The sequence below is a fragment of the Leptinotarsa decemlineata genome, unplaced genomic scaffold, assembly GCF_025532065.1.
Source record: "Leptinotarsa decemlineata unplaced genomic scaffold, Ldec_3_MD MMD2_tig00026340_RagTag_RagTag, whole genome shotgun sequence".
In the NCBI taxonomy this organism is placed as follows: Eukaryota; Metazoa; Arthropoda; class Insecta; order Coleoptera; family Chrysomelidae; genus Leptinotarsa; species Leptinotarsa decemlineata.
Window position 1 is genome coordinate 11826961 of NW_027412694.1, and position 17699 is coordinate 11844659.

At 34.5% G+C, this 17699-nt stretch overlaps 1 protein-coding gene across 2 annotated transcripts in view; it reads right to left on the minus strand.

Moving 5' to 3' along the window:
• Positions 1-2512: 2512 nt before the first annotated feature.
• Positions 2513-17699, minus strand: part of tup (LIM1_Isl and LIM2_Isl domain-containing protein tup) — a 126745-nt gene continuing 111558 nt past the window's right edge. Inside the window, exons 5-6 of one of the 2 annotated variants that reach the window (XM_074183422.1) lie at positions 12726-12926; positions 2513-5031 (exon numbers count right to left, since the gene is read on the minus strand). In XM_074183422.1, coding sequence (XP_074039523.1) covers positions 4852-5031; positions 12726-12926 — 381 coding nt within the window. In that variant the 3' untranslated portion in view covers positions 2513-4851. Of the gene's footprint in view, positions 5032-12725; positions 12939-17699 lie in introns of both variants that reach the window. The other variant, XM_074183421.1, reaches the window with a different exon arrangement.

Consider the following 17699-nt stretch of genomic DNA (forward strand, 5'->3'; position numbering starts at 1 on the left):
CTAATAGAATTCTTGACTTCTTCATCGATAACCAAACACTTTCTACCAGTGGATACTTTCGGCTCGAAAAAGTTGTTGTTTTCCTTGAGAATTCTAAAAATTGTCGATCTATTGACACCTGTCATACTCGTGCATTTTTGCACTACTTCCTCCTTACTTTTTATTTCAGACGGATATTGTATTCTCAAAGAATTATATACATTCATAACAATTGTTTTTTCATTTATATTTAATGGTGACAATTTCGGACGCTTCACGATTCCCGAACAACTAGCTTCCATGTTGTATAGCTATTTATTCAACGCGCTCTCGAAGTAAACTGAAGAATATCACGAATAATCCCACTTATAAGCCAAGTCGGTCTTATTGATGGGTGCGATGTGTCTGTTGACAGTATAATTCAAAGGAATATCTATTTATACCGCCTTCAAAAAAACAATGTGTTTCCAATCCCCTTCAACTAAATACCTATTTGTTGGAGAATGTCTTGGTTACTACTGGATACATTTTAACATTAGTCATAGTAGATTTGTTATTTTGTTTGTTACGAATGATATTTTTCAAGAATAAATATTGTATGAAGTTGGTATTACATTTGACTTGTTGATGTATAACCTTGTATGCAAATTTACCTTGCTCGATTTCTAGAACATCCTGAATAGGCAGTATCTTGGTTACACTGTATAAAGTATCAGCTGAGGTTCTGTAGAAAAGCCTGAATAACATTTTCACGACTTTGTTTTGAAGTATTTTTACTGAATAATGTCTGTCCACATGTACCCCATATAGGAATTGAATAGTTGAAACTTGATAAGAAATATGCACTGTATATTTGATGGAACGAAGATGGACGTAAGAAGGAGAAGAATATAATTGTTATTTGCCTCGGACACTTCAGAGAGCGCAAAAAAATTTTCTGAATGCTTTTATTTTACAGAATATTCAAATTTGAAAACATTCGGCAATTTGATCTCAATTCGATATTGAATTCGAATCTCTTTATCAACACTGGATACTTATATAGAGACAAATTGAAACTGCTGACCCTTTAAGTGAATAATTGAGATTGAGGGAAGTAACAATCCATTTATCCACCAGATCTCGCTAGGGGTAAATTTTTCGGAAAGTCTGAAAATTCGGCATTTCTCATTTTGTATCGTGAAAAAAATTAAGATTTATTTGCAATTCTACTCCATAGTGAACGATATCGAAACACTGACGGAGAAAAAGAATATTCTTGAGATGAAATATATTATGGAACCGGACTCGAAAAGAAGAAACCTATATTGTTTGAGTTTACCTGTTAATGAGTTATTATTGGAAATATCCAGTGTCAAAGAGATATGAGAGTGCCATTATAAATGAACGGGCCGATAATTCTACTCCTGAAAATACCTGCACACACACTAAATCTTCCTTGACTTCTCTGCTTCACAATAGAATGAGGATTTTGTTGTGCCCAAGTACAAGAAATGTAGCGATTGAAAATGCCGGCACTGATCACATAAGCTTCGTCTGTCCAAATACAATTTAACTAAAAATCACGCACCTGGTTACAACTTTCCAGGAACCATTGGCAAAAAGCCTGAGTTGATGAAATCTTCTGGTCTTGTATGGCTTGAATTTGTGTTTTTTTTTCATAATCCTCCAAACATTAGTTTTTGGTAGGCCTGTTAATATTTTCAAATTTCGCGTTGACGTTTTTGGATTATTTTCAACAGTTCCTAGAACGACTATTTATTACAACTCCTTATCTCTATTTGATTCATATAGTTTTTGCCTTTTCTTTTCAAATTGACCACCATCAATAAGGTTATGTCACAATCTTGCGAAAATGTCTCTAAAAATGTCTCTTCTCTCTGGATACCTCTCGTGATACAAATTGCTTGCTGCTTTAACAAAAACCACTAATTGAAGAGCGTCTTTTCTGTTTTATTGCCGCATCGTCCAAAGGCTACTTGATCAAACTGAGCATTTCAGAGTCTACATGAAAAAACCTAAACGCTTTCTATTTCAAAGTCGACTTTAACAAAACATCAAGTGCGCTATATTTTTGCAAAGGTAATTTTGAGCTCTATTGAAATATGCAGGAACATTTTACGTAAAAAGTGCTTTGGAAATTGTTTCATAGATACAAGGAATTTTCGACACGAAAAAAGTTACAGCAACTTTTTGAAAATGCACTTTTTCGAAAACATGTAACTCAGAAACGATGATAGATATCGATATACGGTTTTAATCATTAAATTTGTCATAAAATTTCACCCTCAGACACATCTATCAGTTTTCATCTATCTAGTTTGAAAACAGGAGATTCTCTTTAGAAGTGTCCAATTTGGCCCACTCTGTACAATTATTAGATACAGATAACAGCATTTCCTTTCAAACACTCAACTCTCAAGGGTCCATTTTTTAAAATATTTGATACTGAAGTGTGGTTTCATTATTACTGTAAGTTTTACATCGTAATACATTTTAGCTATTCCATAAATAAAAAACGAAGAAATTTTGACTTAGTCACTTATTTATTTACAAGTCATGTCATATAACATAGTTAATTATGTACACATACTGTAGATTTATCAATTACCTACAAGATTAAAAATTCATTGCAATAAATAATGTGATTCGAAATTCTGTAAAAATATTATACACTTGGATCGTTTAGAAACAAATAACATCTACAAAATAGCGACATGAACTTTCAACAAACTGTACAACATATTACAATAGATACAAATGACCTAATATACATTAAGTCCATTAGAATAGAAGATCAATTCACATGATTTGTCAACTTTAGCAAAAATATTCATTCTCGCTTATTGCCTTCCCATCTATATTCACTGAGTATACATCAAATTTATGAACATTGGAATAAATATAATTGGTCAAATACGCCATTATGTTTTTTACGTATTTATAAGGGATAAGTAACATTTTGGAAGTATTCTCATTGGGGTATTTAAATGTTCTATGGGATTGCTATCTTTTTTGAAGGTAAATTCAATAATCTTTTATGACATACTCTACAGTTGATCCATTGGCAATTGATTGAAATTAAAAACTACATTCCTCTGTGCAAAACAATTTATGGAAATACTTGAAGATTATTTATTTTTGTAAAAAAAATCGGTTTTCACACACATTTCCTAAAAAAGTTAAATTATAACAAGAACAAAACATAAATTTATACATAACATGGTTGTTCAATTCTTTCAATTCTGTTCAATTGATATATGTAACTTGGTCTTATAGGCAATTCAAAAAAGCGATACTCCCCCTGGTGTCGATGTTGTGAACTAGATACAAATACATTGATTATTCTTGTGAATCGGTGAGAGAGAGAGAAAAAATATAATGTTTCTGTTATTTTCATCTAGAGAAAAAGAATCAATGGAATTTGTCGTAAACACATCTTTGTTGCACTGCAGAGTTGAAGACAACGCCACCTTATATAAGGATAGTGAATGCTCTCCATTATCATGAGGCATCAAATCAAACGCCTTACTTTATTGATAGCTGTAATAGACTTCCGAATTTTGTAGTTGAATCCAAATTTTGTCAATTTTAATAAAAAATAGTTTATTTCTAATCGACTTAGCCAAATTGAAACCTGGTAGCTGATAGGTTGGATAAATACTTCATCGCCGAGAATAATAGCTGTTACCCTGAATAAAATTCTTAGCTACGCCAATGGTGTAGGAGTTTAAATATTAATAATAATTTCTGTGGTGGAAAGCAAAAAATATGATCTGGGGGAGTGTTTCTAAATCACACTGATTTTGTTTTGTGTATTTTTGAAATTGTAACTCTCTGGTTTTAGTTAAACAGTCAGTTTATTATTTTTAGTTTTAAATTTTTTCAGAATTCAAAATAGTTCTCCAGAACTTACATAACTCGTAATTATAGGTACAGGCATTATTTCGTTATACCCACACTAATAGTTTACTTTTTGTTTCATCATTTTTGAACCCATTTTGACCCACCTGTCAAAATGTGAACAATTTTGAATAATTCAGTATAATACTTCTTTCAATAATTAGAAAAATAAAATTATTAAAGTAGTTGTTGATTATATAATCTTCCTAAATATTTTTGAAGTTGACACAGTTAGTTTTTTCTATTTTTAGTTAGAGATGAGAAAAGAAGATAACCAAAGGTTTCAGAAATAATCAAGTATAAAGGCAAAGACTAGAGTTGTATTTTTTGATTAGCTAAGTGCTCTCTTTTTATAACATAAACACATAAATATGAGACATTAAAAAAATATTTCAACTTTGCTGCTATTGAATCAAAATATTTTTAGAGGTTCCTGTTACGAGATTAAAATCTCAATCTGCACATGATACGAACACATAGAATATCACAAAATATTCGATTTCAGGAACTTGAAGCAAAAGGAATTATTGAAAATGACGGATTAAATTTTGATTGAAATTATCCTGAAATTAATTCAATGTTACTATTTTACAGTGCTCAGAGAAAAATGTATGCGCAAAAAACAGAAACCTTACGAGAGGTATAATTTCTTAAAAAACATCAGTTTTGATATTAAAAGTGTTTGGTTATGTGTTGGTATATCTTCTGAACCTCGCACAAAATTTGATCATCATCTAAGTAAAAAAAAAAATCCTCTCTCACCGAGAATATAAAGTCAACAGTGGCGTACTCAAGGGAATACTTTTTGTATATCAATTAAATCAAATCAAACGACACAATTTTGTTCTCGAAATTTCATCAAGGTGGCGTCGAGGGCAGGAAACAAGCGAGCTGCTGCATGAGGAGAGCTCCCCAGCACATGAGAAGAGGTGAAGGAAGGTGCTAGTTGACTGGGCCCGCATCAATATGTTAGGGGCTGGCGGGTAGACTTTCGTCGCTCTCAAGGTAGGTCACGTAGCTGTCTGTACTGTCTGGGTGGGTCATGGAATCGGATGATGGTGCTCCTGGCCCCCCCGATCCCAGCAGGCCAGGGTGAGGGGCTCCGGGCGATGGCCCTATCGAAGGTGGAGGAAGGTCATAGCCATGCATCTGAAATTAAAATTACGGGTCACGCACTTCACAATATTATTCGATTTGGTTAAAAATCACAATTATTTTTCAACTTGTCACATAATTTCAACACCGTGTGCATCAAATTATCAATAGATAAACTATCGGCTCTAGGATTGTTTAACCAATGTAAAATTATGGATAGAATGATCAGGCTGTAAAACTGGGTGTACCACAGGGTTCAGTTCTTGCCCCGTCATGATTTCTTTATGTGAATAACCTTTCACCAAATCAAAACGAATACCACCGTTGTATTTGTAGCAATATTTTGAGCAAGAATACCAGGGTCAATTCTGAACTGGATACAAACATTTTAGGCTTATGTTCAAGAACACGGCTCTAATATTTGAAGACTCATGAATTTGGTTCATATATACTTTAATTATATGTGCGTTTCTATACAGGAGTGAGTACATCAATTCTTTTAGCTCACGGCTTCTGGTATGTGATTCATTGGTGACATCCTCATATTATTCTAATAAACTTGATAGTCGTGTTCTGACAGATTCCATCCTTTCAATTGTCTACTATGATGTATTTTAGAGGATCATTTGTTTCTTTTTCGCTCTCTAATCTTATGTTGCTGACTGGTTCAAACTTTTGAAACGTTGAAAGTTTCCATGAGAGATTATTTTAAATGCTCCCACATGAATGGGAGAAAATGAGAAGTAAATCATTTCAGCAACGGTAGTTATATTTCTACAGCACACTTTATTTACTAGACTCTATAATGTTACTTTCTTTAGTTTCTGCGAAATCATATTAATACTAGTTTTCTGTCGAAGTCGCCGATATCTCACTAGTAAACAATTATCCCGGGGGCTTCACCAAAATGTCTGATGCGCCTTCGGTATAATCCAGAACAACCATCGATAGATCGCTGTACATGCATACAGCGGCGTTATGAAAAATCCTTCTCTTCGGCTCTGCCGAACTCTAAAAACCTGATTGCTTCCCCAGCGGGGCAGGCACACATTATGTCCTCTGTTTTTTCATCATTTTCCAAACAGAGGCGACTCACACTGTCTTCCGATAGTCCGAGTCTCTGCATATGATGTTTCAAATGACAGTGACCTGTGAGAAGGCCTGTTAGACATCGTAGTTCAGCCCTACTGTAGTCCAACAACTGTTTGGTATCAAGCTTCTTAGGGTGAATAAACGCCTTGCAGTGAGCCAATCCTGGAAGATTCTGCCAGAAGTCCATCCAGGTGTTCAATCTTTGTTTGGCAAAGCCTAAAGCGATGCCGATGACAGATTCTGGTCCGATGAAGCTGCTTGCAGCACCCTTCTTAGCAAGGGAGTCAGCAGCCTCATTGCCTTTTAAGACAGTATGGCCGGGAATCTTTTTTGGCAATTTGCTACCAATTTAGACGTTGCTTGGAAGGAGCCAAGAGCTTTCAATGCCGCTTGACTGTCCGAGAATATTTTTATTGACTTGTGTATGAGGTTGGATTCTTCCGATCTCTCCGCACACAATTCAATAGCGTAAATTTCCGCTTGAAATACAATCGCATAGGTTCCTAGGCAGGTTGATATCTCTGTCTTGGGTCTGCGACTGAAAACACCTGCACCAGAACCGGAAGGTGTTTTTGTTCCTTCTGTGAACCAACAACTATGTGCTCTTAATTTTTCCTTCTCTTGGAGGATCCAGTCCTCTTTACTCGGGAACAGTACTTTATAAGGCAGTTCGTAGTTGACAGTTGGAGGCATAAAGTAGGAGGTCATTCCCAGTGTCAACCAACAGTCTGTTGCACTCTGCATCAAATTGCTTTGTGCAATTGGCAATGTGCACAAGTCTATATGCAGTCTATCTAGCCTCTCTTTCCAGAAAAATGTGGAGAGGAGGTAGATCTAGAAGGATCTCCATGGTCGCTGTAAGTCAGAGAGCTTTGCTTGGGCCGTTTTCTGTTGAGCCTTCGGCCACCAGGCAATTGCACCATAAGTGATCATTGGTCTGACAATCATAACATGGATTTGTTTGGGACCTAAACCCCAAGTTTTACCACAAATCCAGACTGCCCATAGGGACAGTCTGGCTTTGTGTAAAGCTGTTTCAAGTGAGCGTTCCAGGTGAGTTTTTCATCAAGGACAATGCCAAGATATTTCATCTTCGTTTCAAATGGAATGACCTCACCATTGAAGGAAAGTGGCGTTAGATCGTCCAATTTTCTCCTCCTGGTGAAGGGGATTATCACAGTTTTGCTGGGGTTGACAGACATCTGCTACCTCAGACACCAACTGTGAACGTGCTTTGGAGGATATACCTTCCACCTAGAAAAAATATTTATGTGATGTTATTCGTTGCCAAGAGCAACATTAGCAATTTAGCTATTTATTAGCGATGAATTTATCGTGTCAAAGCTTTTTTCGGGTTTATGGGCGATGGTCTGCGGTTTTTGTCTGACGTTTCGTCTACGACTGCGGTAGACATTGTCGAGGAGGCAACGGACGAAGTGCTCTAGTTATCCCACATTAGATACTACAATAATGATTCGGGATTCCAACTCTATCTCACCTGCAATCAAGTGCCTGTAGCCGGATTTTATTCATGTTAATACTGATGATATTTCGCTTTCCTTATTGGAAGACCTGATGATGCTATCGAGTAGGTACTTAGGTCTCTTTAAACGCGATTCGTGATTCCACTGTACGCCGATCCACAGATACGAAGGAACCGAAAACTCCCATCTTGAATAAAGGTCCTTTTTGGCTGATCTAAAACTCCTCTGAGGGTTTTCATTAGCCAGAATATCCACTTCATGTTGCGTTTCTCAGAATTCTCTCAATTCGGTACGTAACATTCTTCAGACCGGACAGGAAAGATTCTTCATTGACAGGCCTGCCATTGCCTTGGCATTTTCTTTCCAGTCAAATTTTCTACAGAGAGGACTATTCGCAATGCGGTGGATAAATTTGAGTCCACTGGTTCAGTAAACGATCGATCAATACTTCCGAAAACATAGCCGCTATCTGTGAGAGTGTGCAGGAGACTTCGGTGCAGTCGACTTCGGGTCGCTCACAAGAACTTGGTCTTTTACAGACCACAACTTGTCGAATTTTGCGTCGTGACTCAGGCCTGAACCTGTACAAAATTCACCCAAAAACTGAAGGTATAGGATCATTGACAACGACGTGTGTTCGCTGAATGGGCTCTGGAGCAGTTGACAACTGACCCTAATTCTCGTAGAAAAATCGTCTTCGGCGATGAGGCCCATTTCTGGATGAATGAGTACGTAAAGAAAAAAATTGACGAATTTGGGATGATATCAATCCACAAGAGCGTCCAATGTATCCCGAAAAGGTAACTGTTTGGTGTGGATTTTGGGCTGGCGGCGTCATCGCCAAGAACGACGTTGGCCAGGCCATCACTGTCAACGGCGAGCACTATAGGTCTATGATCACCAACCTATTCTGGCCTGAATTGGATAATCTGGACATCAACGACATGTTGTTTCAACAGGACGGCGCTACTTGCCACACCGCTCATGCCATATTGGATATTCTACGCGAGCGATTTGAAAAATGGTCATCTCACGTGAAGGTGACTTGAACTGGCCACCGAGATCGTGAGATTTGACTCCGTTAGACTTTTCCTTCTGGGGTTTTTTCAAGTCGCCAATAAGCCGCAAACCACAGCCGTCCTCAAAGCCAACATAACCCATACCATCGGTCAAATTAAGCCTGTCTTATGCTATACTCCACACATAATGTCACCAATAGGTCGTTCAAACGAATTAAAAATTTAGTTTTATTCAAATTTAAGGATATAAAGCGCTTAATGAAATGCCCTATTTATCTATACTGTGCGCTCTCTCTGATTTATCGAAAAGAAAAACACTGCTGAAAAATATCTGAATATTTTTTATATTGATTATCCAATAAGCGGTATTGATTTGTTTGTTCACAGTTTTTTCTTGGTAATTTTAAATGAAGAAAATCCATTTTGTTTCGTGGTATACTTTCATTCTCTGATTGAATGCATTTGAGTTTCGAAAATATAGCCCTAAATTTGGAAAATATTTTAGTATGTTATGAATTATGATTAGTAACTGATATTTTATAATCAGGAAAGTAGTGATAGTGAAAGTACCAGTTTTGAGCACAGTGGTATATTTCAAGAAAATCATACTTGAATTTCATTAGTTCGGACTTCCATTGTCTGATATTATATAAAATGATTTGAAATCCCTTGTGCCGAGCACAAGAAAAACACAGACAAAAGAGAAACCAGCAAATCAGGAATAGCCGAGCATATTTGGACCCATCAACATAACATCGAGTGGTTCCAAGCTGGGATCATACACAGGGAGGAACATTGGGTTTAGGAGAAAATTCAAAGAAGCGGTATACATGTTGTCCAACAATGTGTTCAGCCAAGCTAGCGTAGAGATACGCAACATATGGAAACCCATAATCTAGCGAAAAATGGCCAACTCCCGCCAAACGGTCATCTCCCACTAAACCGTTGAAGCGGAAAAAGGAAAGCGGAGATGAGTGAAAGTACTCGAATGACCCATAAATAGTCATATCTCGGAGGAATCGAAACGTCGTGAAGTAACTTGACTTGGAATCTCTTAATTTATAATTTTTATTTAAGTGTTCAAGCTTTATACAATAACTATTTTCAGCTTTTCATTTTTAATTTTTTTATTAGTTCTTTCAGGGATTTCAAATCATTTTATATATAATATTAGACAATGGAAGTCCGAAGTAATGAAATTCATCATGAAACATTGTCAATCACGTTTGTTTGAAGGTGATTGACAATGTTTCGTGATGAATTTCACTGGTTCGGACTTCCATTGTCTACTATATAAAATGATTTGAAATCCCTGAAACAAGTAAAAAAGAATAATTAAAAAGAATAGTTGAAAATAACAATTATATTAAGCAACAATAAACCTGAAATGAAATGATAGTGAAATAACCTACAAGTAAAAATATAATAATTGAATAAATAAAAATTGAAAGAATGCAAAAAAAAAAAAAAATAAAAATAAAAATAAAAATAAAAAAGTGTAGAGATTCCAAGTCACGTTAGCTCACGACGTCATCACCCTCAGTCATCACCCGAAGACGATTGTAGATACCAACAATCGAAACGTCGTGAGCTTACGTGACTTGGAATCTCTACACTTTTTTATTTTTATTTTTATTATTATTATTTTTTTTTTTTTGCATTCTTTCAATTTTTATTTATTCAATTATTATATTTTTACTTGTAGGTTATTTCACTATCATTTCATTTCAGGTTTATTGTTGCTTAATATAATTGTTATTTTCAACTATTCTTTTTAATTATTCTTTTTTACTTGTTTCAGGGATTTCAAATCATTTTATATAGTAGACAATGGAAGTCCGAACCAGTGAAATTGTCAATCACATTCAAACAAAAGTCATACTTGATATTCGAAAAAAGTTCAACCGTATCTCTGTGTCTAGATATGTTGTGAAATTATATTATATCTGAAGTGAAAGGGGTATATTTTTAGGACAGATTAATTTTTGGGAAAGAAAGGTTTTCGCTTTCTACGTCTTCATACAAAAAAATGTGAGAATCTTCCTAAGAAAGGAAGGAAGCAATCAATTAAAAAAAATAACTACCTATATACAATGATGTGTTGATTGCTTCCTTACTTTTCATAGGAAGATTCCCACATCTTTTTATTATAGACATAGAGAAGTAGAAAGCTAAAACCTATATCATGTCATATTGCCTATGATTAGATAGATAGAGAGATAGATAAATTTATTCAGGTAATTACATACTACAATGAATGAAAAATGAAGAATTTTGAAGGCTGATCTACCTAAGCAGAGCTTGAGTTATAGTATCAACCTATAAACAACTTAAACGTTGATTATATGTATTCACATATACATGCATATACACATATATATGCATACACATATATACATATACCTGCATACACACATATATACATACATAAACACATACATATAAATGAGGTATCATTGTTGCATAATGAAGCAAACAGTCATACCGACAATGTAAATAAAACTGATACAAATTGTTGGAAGGCAGGAAAACTGGTGGAAAGAGAGAGTAATATTCGAAGAGAAGGTGACTTTGGATTGTTAAACTAATTCAAGATATTACCTACAATAGGATGTAGTTCCATAGCCTAGAGAGAACTTCGATTATGAATCCAGTTCATAGACAGATTTCAATGTCATAGTTTTGATTCACATGTTCTTTCAGTTGTGACTTGAATTTGTATTTATTGGAGATTGGTCTAATCTGTTATAAAATCTGTTTTTCCGTTAATCAGCTGTCGCTAGGTTTATTAGTTTTGGGCCAGAGTATGATATTAATCTCTGAGTGCAAGTTAATCTACAGCGAGGGACATTTGTTTTTTGATGAAGTTTGGCTCGGGTTTTATAATTATGATTTATATTGGGGGTTATTATGCATCCATAATATGCAGTGATAAGTGTATAATTTTCTCACATCAAATAATTCTGATTCTTTGTATAGTGCTACAGTGGAGTATCTTTTTTTACGATTGAAAATGATTTTCAGCATAGTATTTTGCATTACCTCTAGATTATGTAACAGGCTTTTGCTGACGCCACCCCATATTATAATGCAATATCTCAGAACTGATTCTACGAGTGAGTTATATATCATTGTTAGTAGCATTTTATTATTGAGATTTCTGAGTTGGTAGAATTTATAAGATAAGTCTTTTAACGGTCTGCTCTACATGTTCGTCCCATCGTAGATGTTTCTCTACATATACACCAGGATATTTCACGTTGTTTACCTTATCAACTGTAGGACAAGGACATGTGCATATCATTGGTGTTTGGCAAATAAGTTTGTGTATAGTGAGCTTGTTTTTGGAAGGTTGATCTTTATTTGTGGGGATAAATGTTACGTATTTAGTTTTAGCGATGTTTAGGCTCAAAATTATTGTGTTTAACCAAGAGAAAACAGTTGTGAGTCTCCTTTCAGCTCTCTTAAAGACGTTGTCCCACGTATTGCCGAGAAATGACAGAGCTGTATCATCTGCATAAGATATAATGCTACCTTGGATGTTTTCTAATTTGTAAATGTCATTGATGTATATTAAGAACAGAATTGGGCCTAGTACTGTCCCCTGTGGGACGCCCGTGGTTATAGGTGGTGATCACTATAAATATTGTTGATTTTAACAATCTGATTTCTGCCAGATGAGTAATTTTCAAAAAGGTTGAGGGTGATTCCTCTTACTCCAATTAATTCTAAACGATTGATGACATAGATCAGGTAAATCCAACTGAGTTTTCAATTAAATAAAGTGTTAAAAACAAACTACACCTGGTAATAATTTTGGAATGACTAGTACGATTCTCAAAAGTCAGTGTTGCAAAAAATAAAAGGTGCCGCTAAAACCTCTGGCGTAGCATAAATCCAAATCCCAAACATCAGAACTGCCACACTCGTCACGATGCGCGTTTCAATAACTAGTACCGTATAGCGAGACGCATCCTGCAAAAAATCCATCCCGAAAATTGTATAATTATTATTATGAGTGCTATTCATCTTTCAACAAACCCTACGCTAATTTAAATCAATTCCTGACAAGTGACGCCGCTCTGGTCTACTAAAAATATTGAGAAGACGTAATAATATGGTTTTCGCATTGTTTCAAATTTTTTATTCTTACCTGATTGACGAGCTGTTGGAAGGCCGGTTGGTGTGGTTGTTCGAGGTCGGCATGTAGGGCGAAGTCCGAGAGAGCCTTCCAGGGTGGTTGGTAGGCTTGTACTTCCAGTGGATGAACTCCAATGGGAGAATCATGCCGTACCGGTGAAGAAGCCACCATGGGGATTCCTTGCATGGCACCATATCCCATCTTCCGTCCGTCCTGCGTGTAATACTATGTTATGTTAGACTAACTAGGCAACTGTACACACATCTATGTAGTAATATCAGTAAGTTATTCAATTGAGAAAAACGTGTAGGCCCGAAATTGAAAGTTTCATTGAAAGTATATATATAATAAAATTTTTTATTTGCATTCAATTACATGGTTCCATATAAACATAAAAATATTTCAAAAAGGATGACAAAACAAAAAAAAGTATATATACACATACATATACATATATATATATGTATATATATATATATATATATATATATATATATATATATATATATATATATATATATATATATATATATATATATATCTATTAGAAAGTGTAATTTCTTCAATCCTTGTATGTATTTTTGATTAATTTTCTTGGGTTATTGGGCACATGTTGAATTAAAATATACGAAAAGAAAGACTTCAATTGAACGTTTCGCCTCTGGCCAGAGGCATCTTCAGTAAAATTCTTTTTTAATCAGTGAAGGTGGGTAACATTTTTCAGTAATTAACAGCTGGAAGATAAATCAAAAATAATATTAAATTGAGTGTTAAGTATTCAAGAAAAGAGGGTTACATATCTTGGCAAGTACCGCATAATTCATTATTATATTTGGCTTTTTTCCACATTATCATTTTAAAAATTATCAACTATAACATAGTTGATGGAAAAACGGAACAACTATAACATTGATTTTTAAAATGATAATGTGGAAAAAAGCCAAATATAATAATGAATTATGCGGTACTCGCCAAGTTATGTAACACTTAATTTAATATTATTTTTGATTTATCTTCCAGCTGTTAATTACTGAAAAATGTTACCCACTTTCAATGATTAAAAAAGAATTTTACTGAAGATGCCTCTGGTCAGAGGCGAAACGTTTAGTTGAAGTCTTTCTTTTCGTATTATTTAATTTAACATGTATATATATATATATATATATATATATATATATATATATATATATATATATATATACATATTGAAAGGTCAAATTTAGTTGACTGGCTATTATATAACTATAGATTATTTTTGGGTTTGGATATTTATAAAAAAAGGCATATAAATCCAAACATAAAAACGAAAAGTCAAATGCAAAATTTGACGTTGAAAACTTTGTTCCAGCACCAGAGAAAATGTGATTATTATTAGCATGTTATGGATTATCAAAATACTAAAATTTCAACAGTTGAAAATAATAAATTCAAAAGGCTTTTTCTAGAAATGGTTCACATAAGTAAAAATAATAATAATTTAAACAAAAAATCAGAAATACAAAATTAAAGTCAAATTTACAATTATATTTCAACTTTTGATCAATAAAATTGAACAAATAATTTCAACATCATATCACTAATAATTTTTCACTTACACTTACATTTAAATCTCACTGTATATACAAATATCATAATAATCACATTTTCTCTGGTGCTGTAACAACATTTTCAACGTTAAATTTTGCATTTGACTTTTCGTTTTTATGTTTGGATTTATATGCCTTTTTTTATATTTTAAACTATCTTTGGTGAGTTTTTTGTAACATATCTATTACCATATAATATTTGCATGATCTTTATTTTGTAGATATTCTTGATAAAAGAAAAAATATATTTCTGAAAGCTTGAATAGCAAAAAATAGTGTTTTCATAGCCCGCAGAGATTGACTGAAAATCCAACTCAAAAATAATCTATAGTTATATATATATATATATATATATATATATATATATATATATATATATATATATATATATATATATATATATCAGAGAAGTTTTGTTGGGTGGAAGCGAGATATGACCTCTATTACGTAAATTAAAGATGGGCAACACTTGTTTGTCGAAAGCAGGAAAGCACGGAGTCAACAACAGAAGCCAACCGCACATTTGTGGTTCCAGTTAGAAGACCTAGAATTCCCAGGCTACATCTAACATGGCCACCAATTGTTTTCATTTTTGATTTGTATCATGAACACTCGATAAAATCTCTATCTGTATTTATATCCTGGACCGGGATGTCACGCAGGTAGCTATAGCTGCCTACGTGGTGATTCTGATAGTTTTCTTGTAAACACCAATTAACTGAAACTAGAAATGTGCGGTTGGCTCCTGTTATTGACTCCGTTCGTATGTGTTGTTTCCTGCTTTCGGCAAACAAGTGTTGTCCATCTTTACACTTGGCTGCATCGCGCTGATGAGGCCAATAGCCAGAAATACGTGTCCGCGGTTTGCCCCCCTTTTTGGAGTGTTGTGTCCACGAATTGTTTTCATTTTTGATTTGTATCATGCACACTCGATAAAATCTCTCTCTCTATATATGCGAGGTATGTTAAAAAAATAAGGTAAATGTTCAAACTTCGCGGGCTACGTACATTCGATTATTAGCGAGCTTTTATGCTGGTACACTCCTCTCGAACATATGTTCACACTTTGATCTGTTTAGCATGTTCAGTTTGTTGGTGAGAGGCATAAAAGTTAGAAGTGTTTTGCCTGTTCGACGATTTTCTGGCTATCGAAAAAAATTGATCATAGAATTTACATCAAAGTTGTGTAAAAAATGAAATTAAGTGCTCAGAAACACTTGAATGTTGACAGTTGCATACGGTGATTCTATTCTCAGTCGGCAAAATGTTCACAAGTGGTATAAGCTTTTCGCAGAAGGTCGAGTAGATGTGGATGACGACACTCGCCCTGGACGCTGCAGCACATCAACAACCGATGAAAATGTCGAGAAGGTGAAGTAAATTGTAAATTGAAAAGATGACGGTATATCGGTTGGCTCATGTCATATTTTTTCGAAAATTTAGGGCATGAAGCGTGCGATAGCGAAGTTCGTTCCAAAATTGCTGAATTTTTAACAAAAAAAAAAACCGTTGCATGAGCATCGCTTAGAAATTGTTGAATGACGTTTACGTCGATCCAGATTTGCTTTAAAAGGTCATAACTGGTGACGAATTATGGGTATATGATTATGATATGGAAACCAAAGTCCAATCGCATCAATGGAAGAGCCCAGGAGAGCCAAGACCAAAAAAGCACGGTAAGTTCGATAATATGTCTAGGTTTTGCTCACTGTTTTCCTCGATTACTGTGGCGTAGTGTTCCAGGAGTTCTTGTCGCATGGTAGTACGGTCAATAAGGAGTATTACATTGAAGAAAATGTCTTTTATTGTGGAAAAACAATTTATGGTTTCTGCATCACGATGATGCACCTGTCACTCGTCATTGCTTGTTCGTAATTTTTTGGCTAAAAACAACACCGCCACGATTATTCAGCCACCGTATTCACCAGATTTGCACCCTGCGACTTTTTTCTGTTACCAAGAATGAAGAAATGCTTGAAAAGACGGCGTTTCGCGATGAACTGGATCACTGGATCTAGCTGCGAATTAGTCCACGTTGACTGTAGAATTGGTGGTTCGTATTGGATAATTTTTACTAACCGAGTTTTATGATTGGATGAAGAGTCATAAAATTGAATTTGCAGTTATGTTACGGTGACGAGTTGAAGTCTGGGAATGCGGGAATGGTTATCGCCGTCGGGCTATCAATGTTCAGTCCAGGAACTGATCGCGATTTGAGTGTTGAAAGTCGATATTGGTGCAATTATAATTACTTAAAATTTTTGTTATCAGTTTAAAATGTAGCGTCCTTGGACAAGTACCAATAGTACCTAATAACGAGTGTGATATAACAACGCAGACTTTTTCATGGAGAATTGGTTCCAATAGCGATGGTGAACAATGCGAAAAAGAGATACCAGCGAATGAGATTCGGATGCATTTGAATATTGAAACACAGAGAGTATGTTTCAATGTATATAAGAATCTATATCTCAAGTTTAGTTTCGAGGGAAACAAACTACTACAAGCAACATCAGATTTGACCGAAATTTCTTTCTCAACTGTACGTAAAATAGTCAAAAACAAACCTTATGAATGCAAGACGCGATGTGATGCGGGATTACCAAAACCTTTAAATGTTCATCTAATAAAATCATTAAAAAAACAATATACGACTGTTACAAACGCAAAGAGATTTCTACATTTGAAATCATAAGGAAGAAATTGAATACTTCCGGCCATAACGTGAGCTGCTGTGACAAAACTCTTCAGAATTGGATAAAGAAACTAGGATTTAGATTTGAAATAATAAATAAACGTCAGGCAGTTATGGAATTGCGTAACAAATACTTAGAACAAATAACTAAATATAGGCAAGAACAACGGCAAATTTTCTATTTGAACGAAAAGTGGTATGACACTCACGACACATTTACGAAAGGGTGGACTGAAGGTTCGAGAATGTGTACGCCTAACATGCCTGCAAACAAAATTTGATAAGAAGGTAATAGAGCTAAAAAAAAAGAATAAGTATCTAATAACGAAGAAGACACAGAAAAGGATTAAAAAAATAAAAAGACTATATGGATATTTTGGATTTAAATGACGACAGTGATAGTGAAACAGAGAATATGGAAGAGGAATTATCAGAAGCTTTCGAAGAAAGTTAGTGAAGTGTTTTTGGAGCAATTGATTGTATATATATATATATATATATATATATATATATATATATATATATATATATATATATATATATATATATATATATATATATATATATATATATATGTGTGTGTGTGTGTGTGTGTGTGTGTGTGTGTATATGAGTAAGTAGTATTCAGAAGTATTTTCAATTATCACCCTGTTATTTGGAAGGTAGGTTGCACTATATCGTTTACTTGAACTATACTTACCTAGT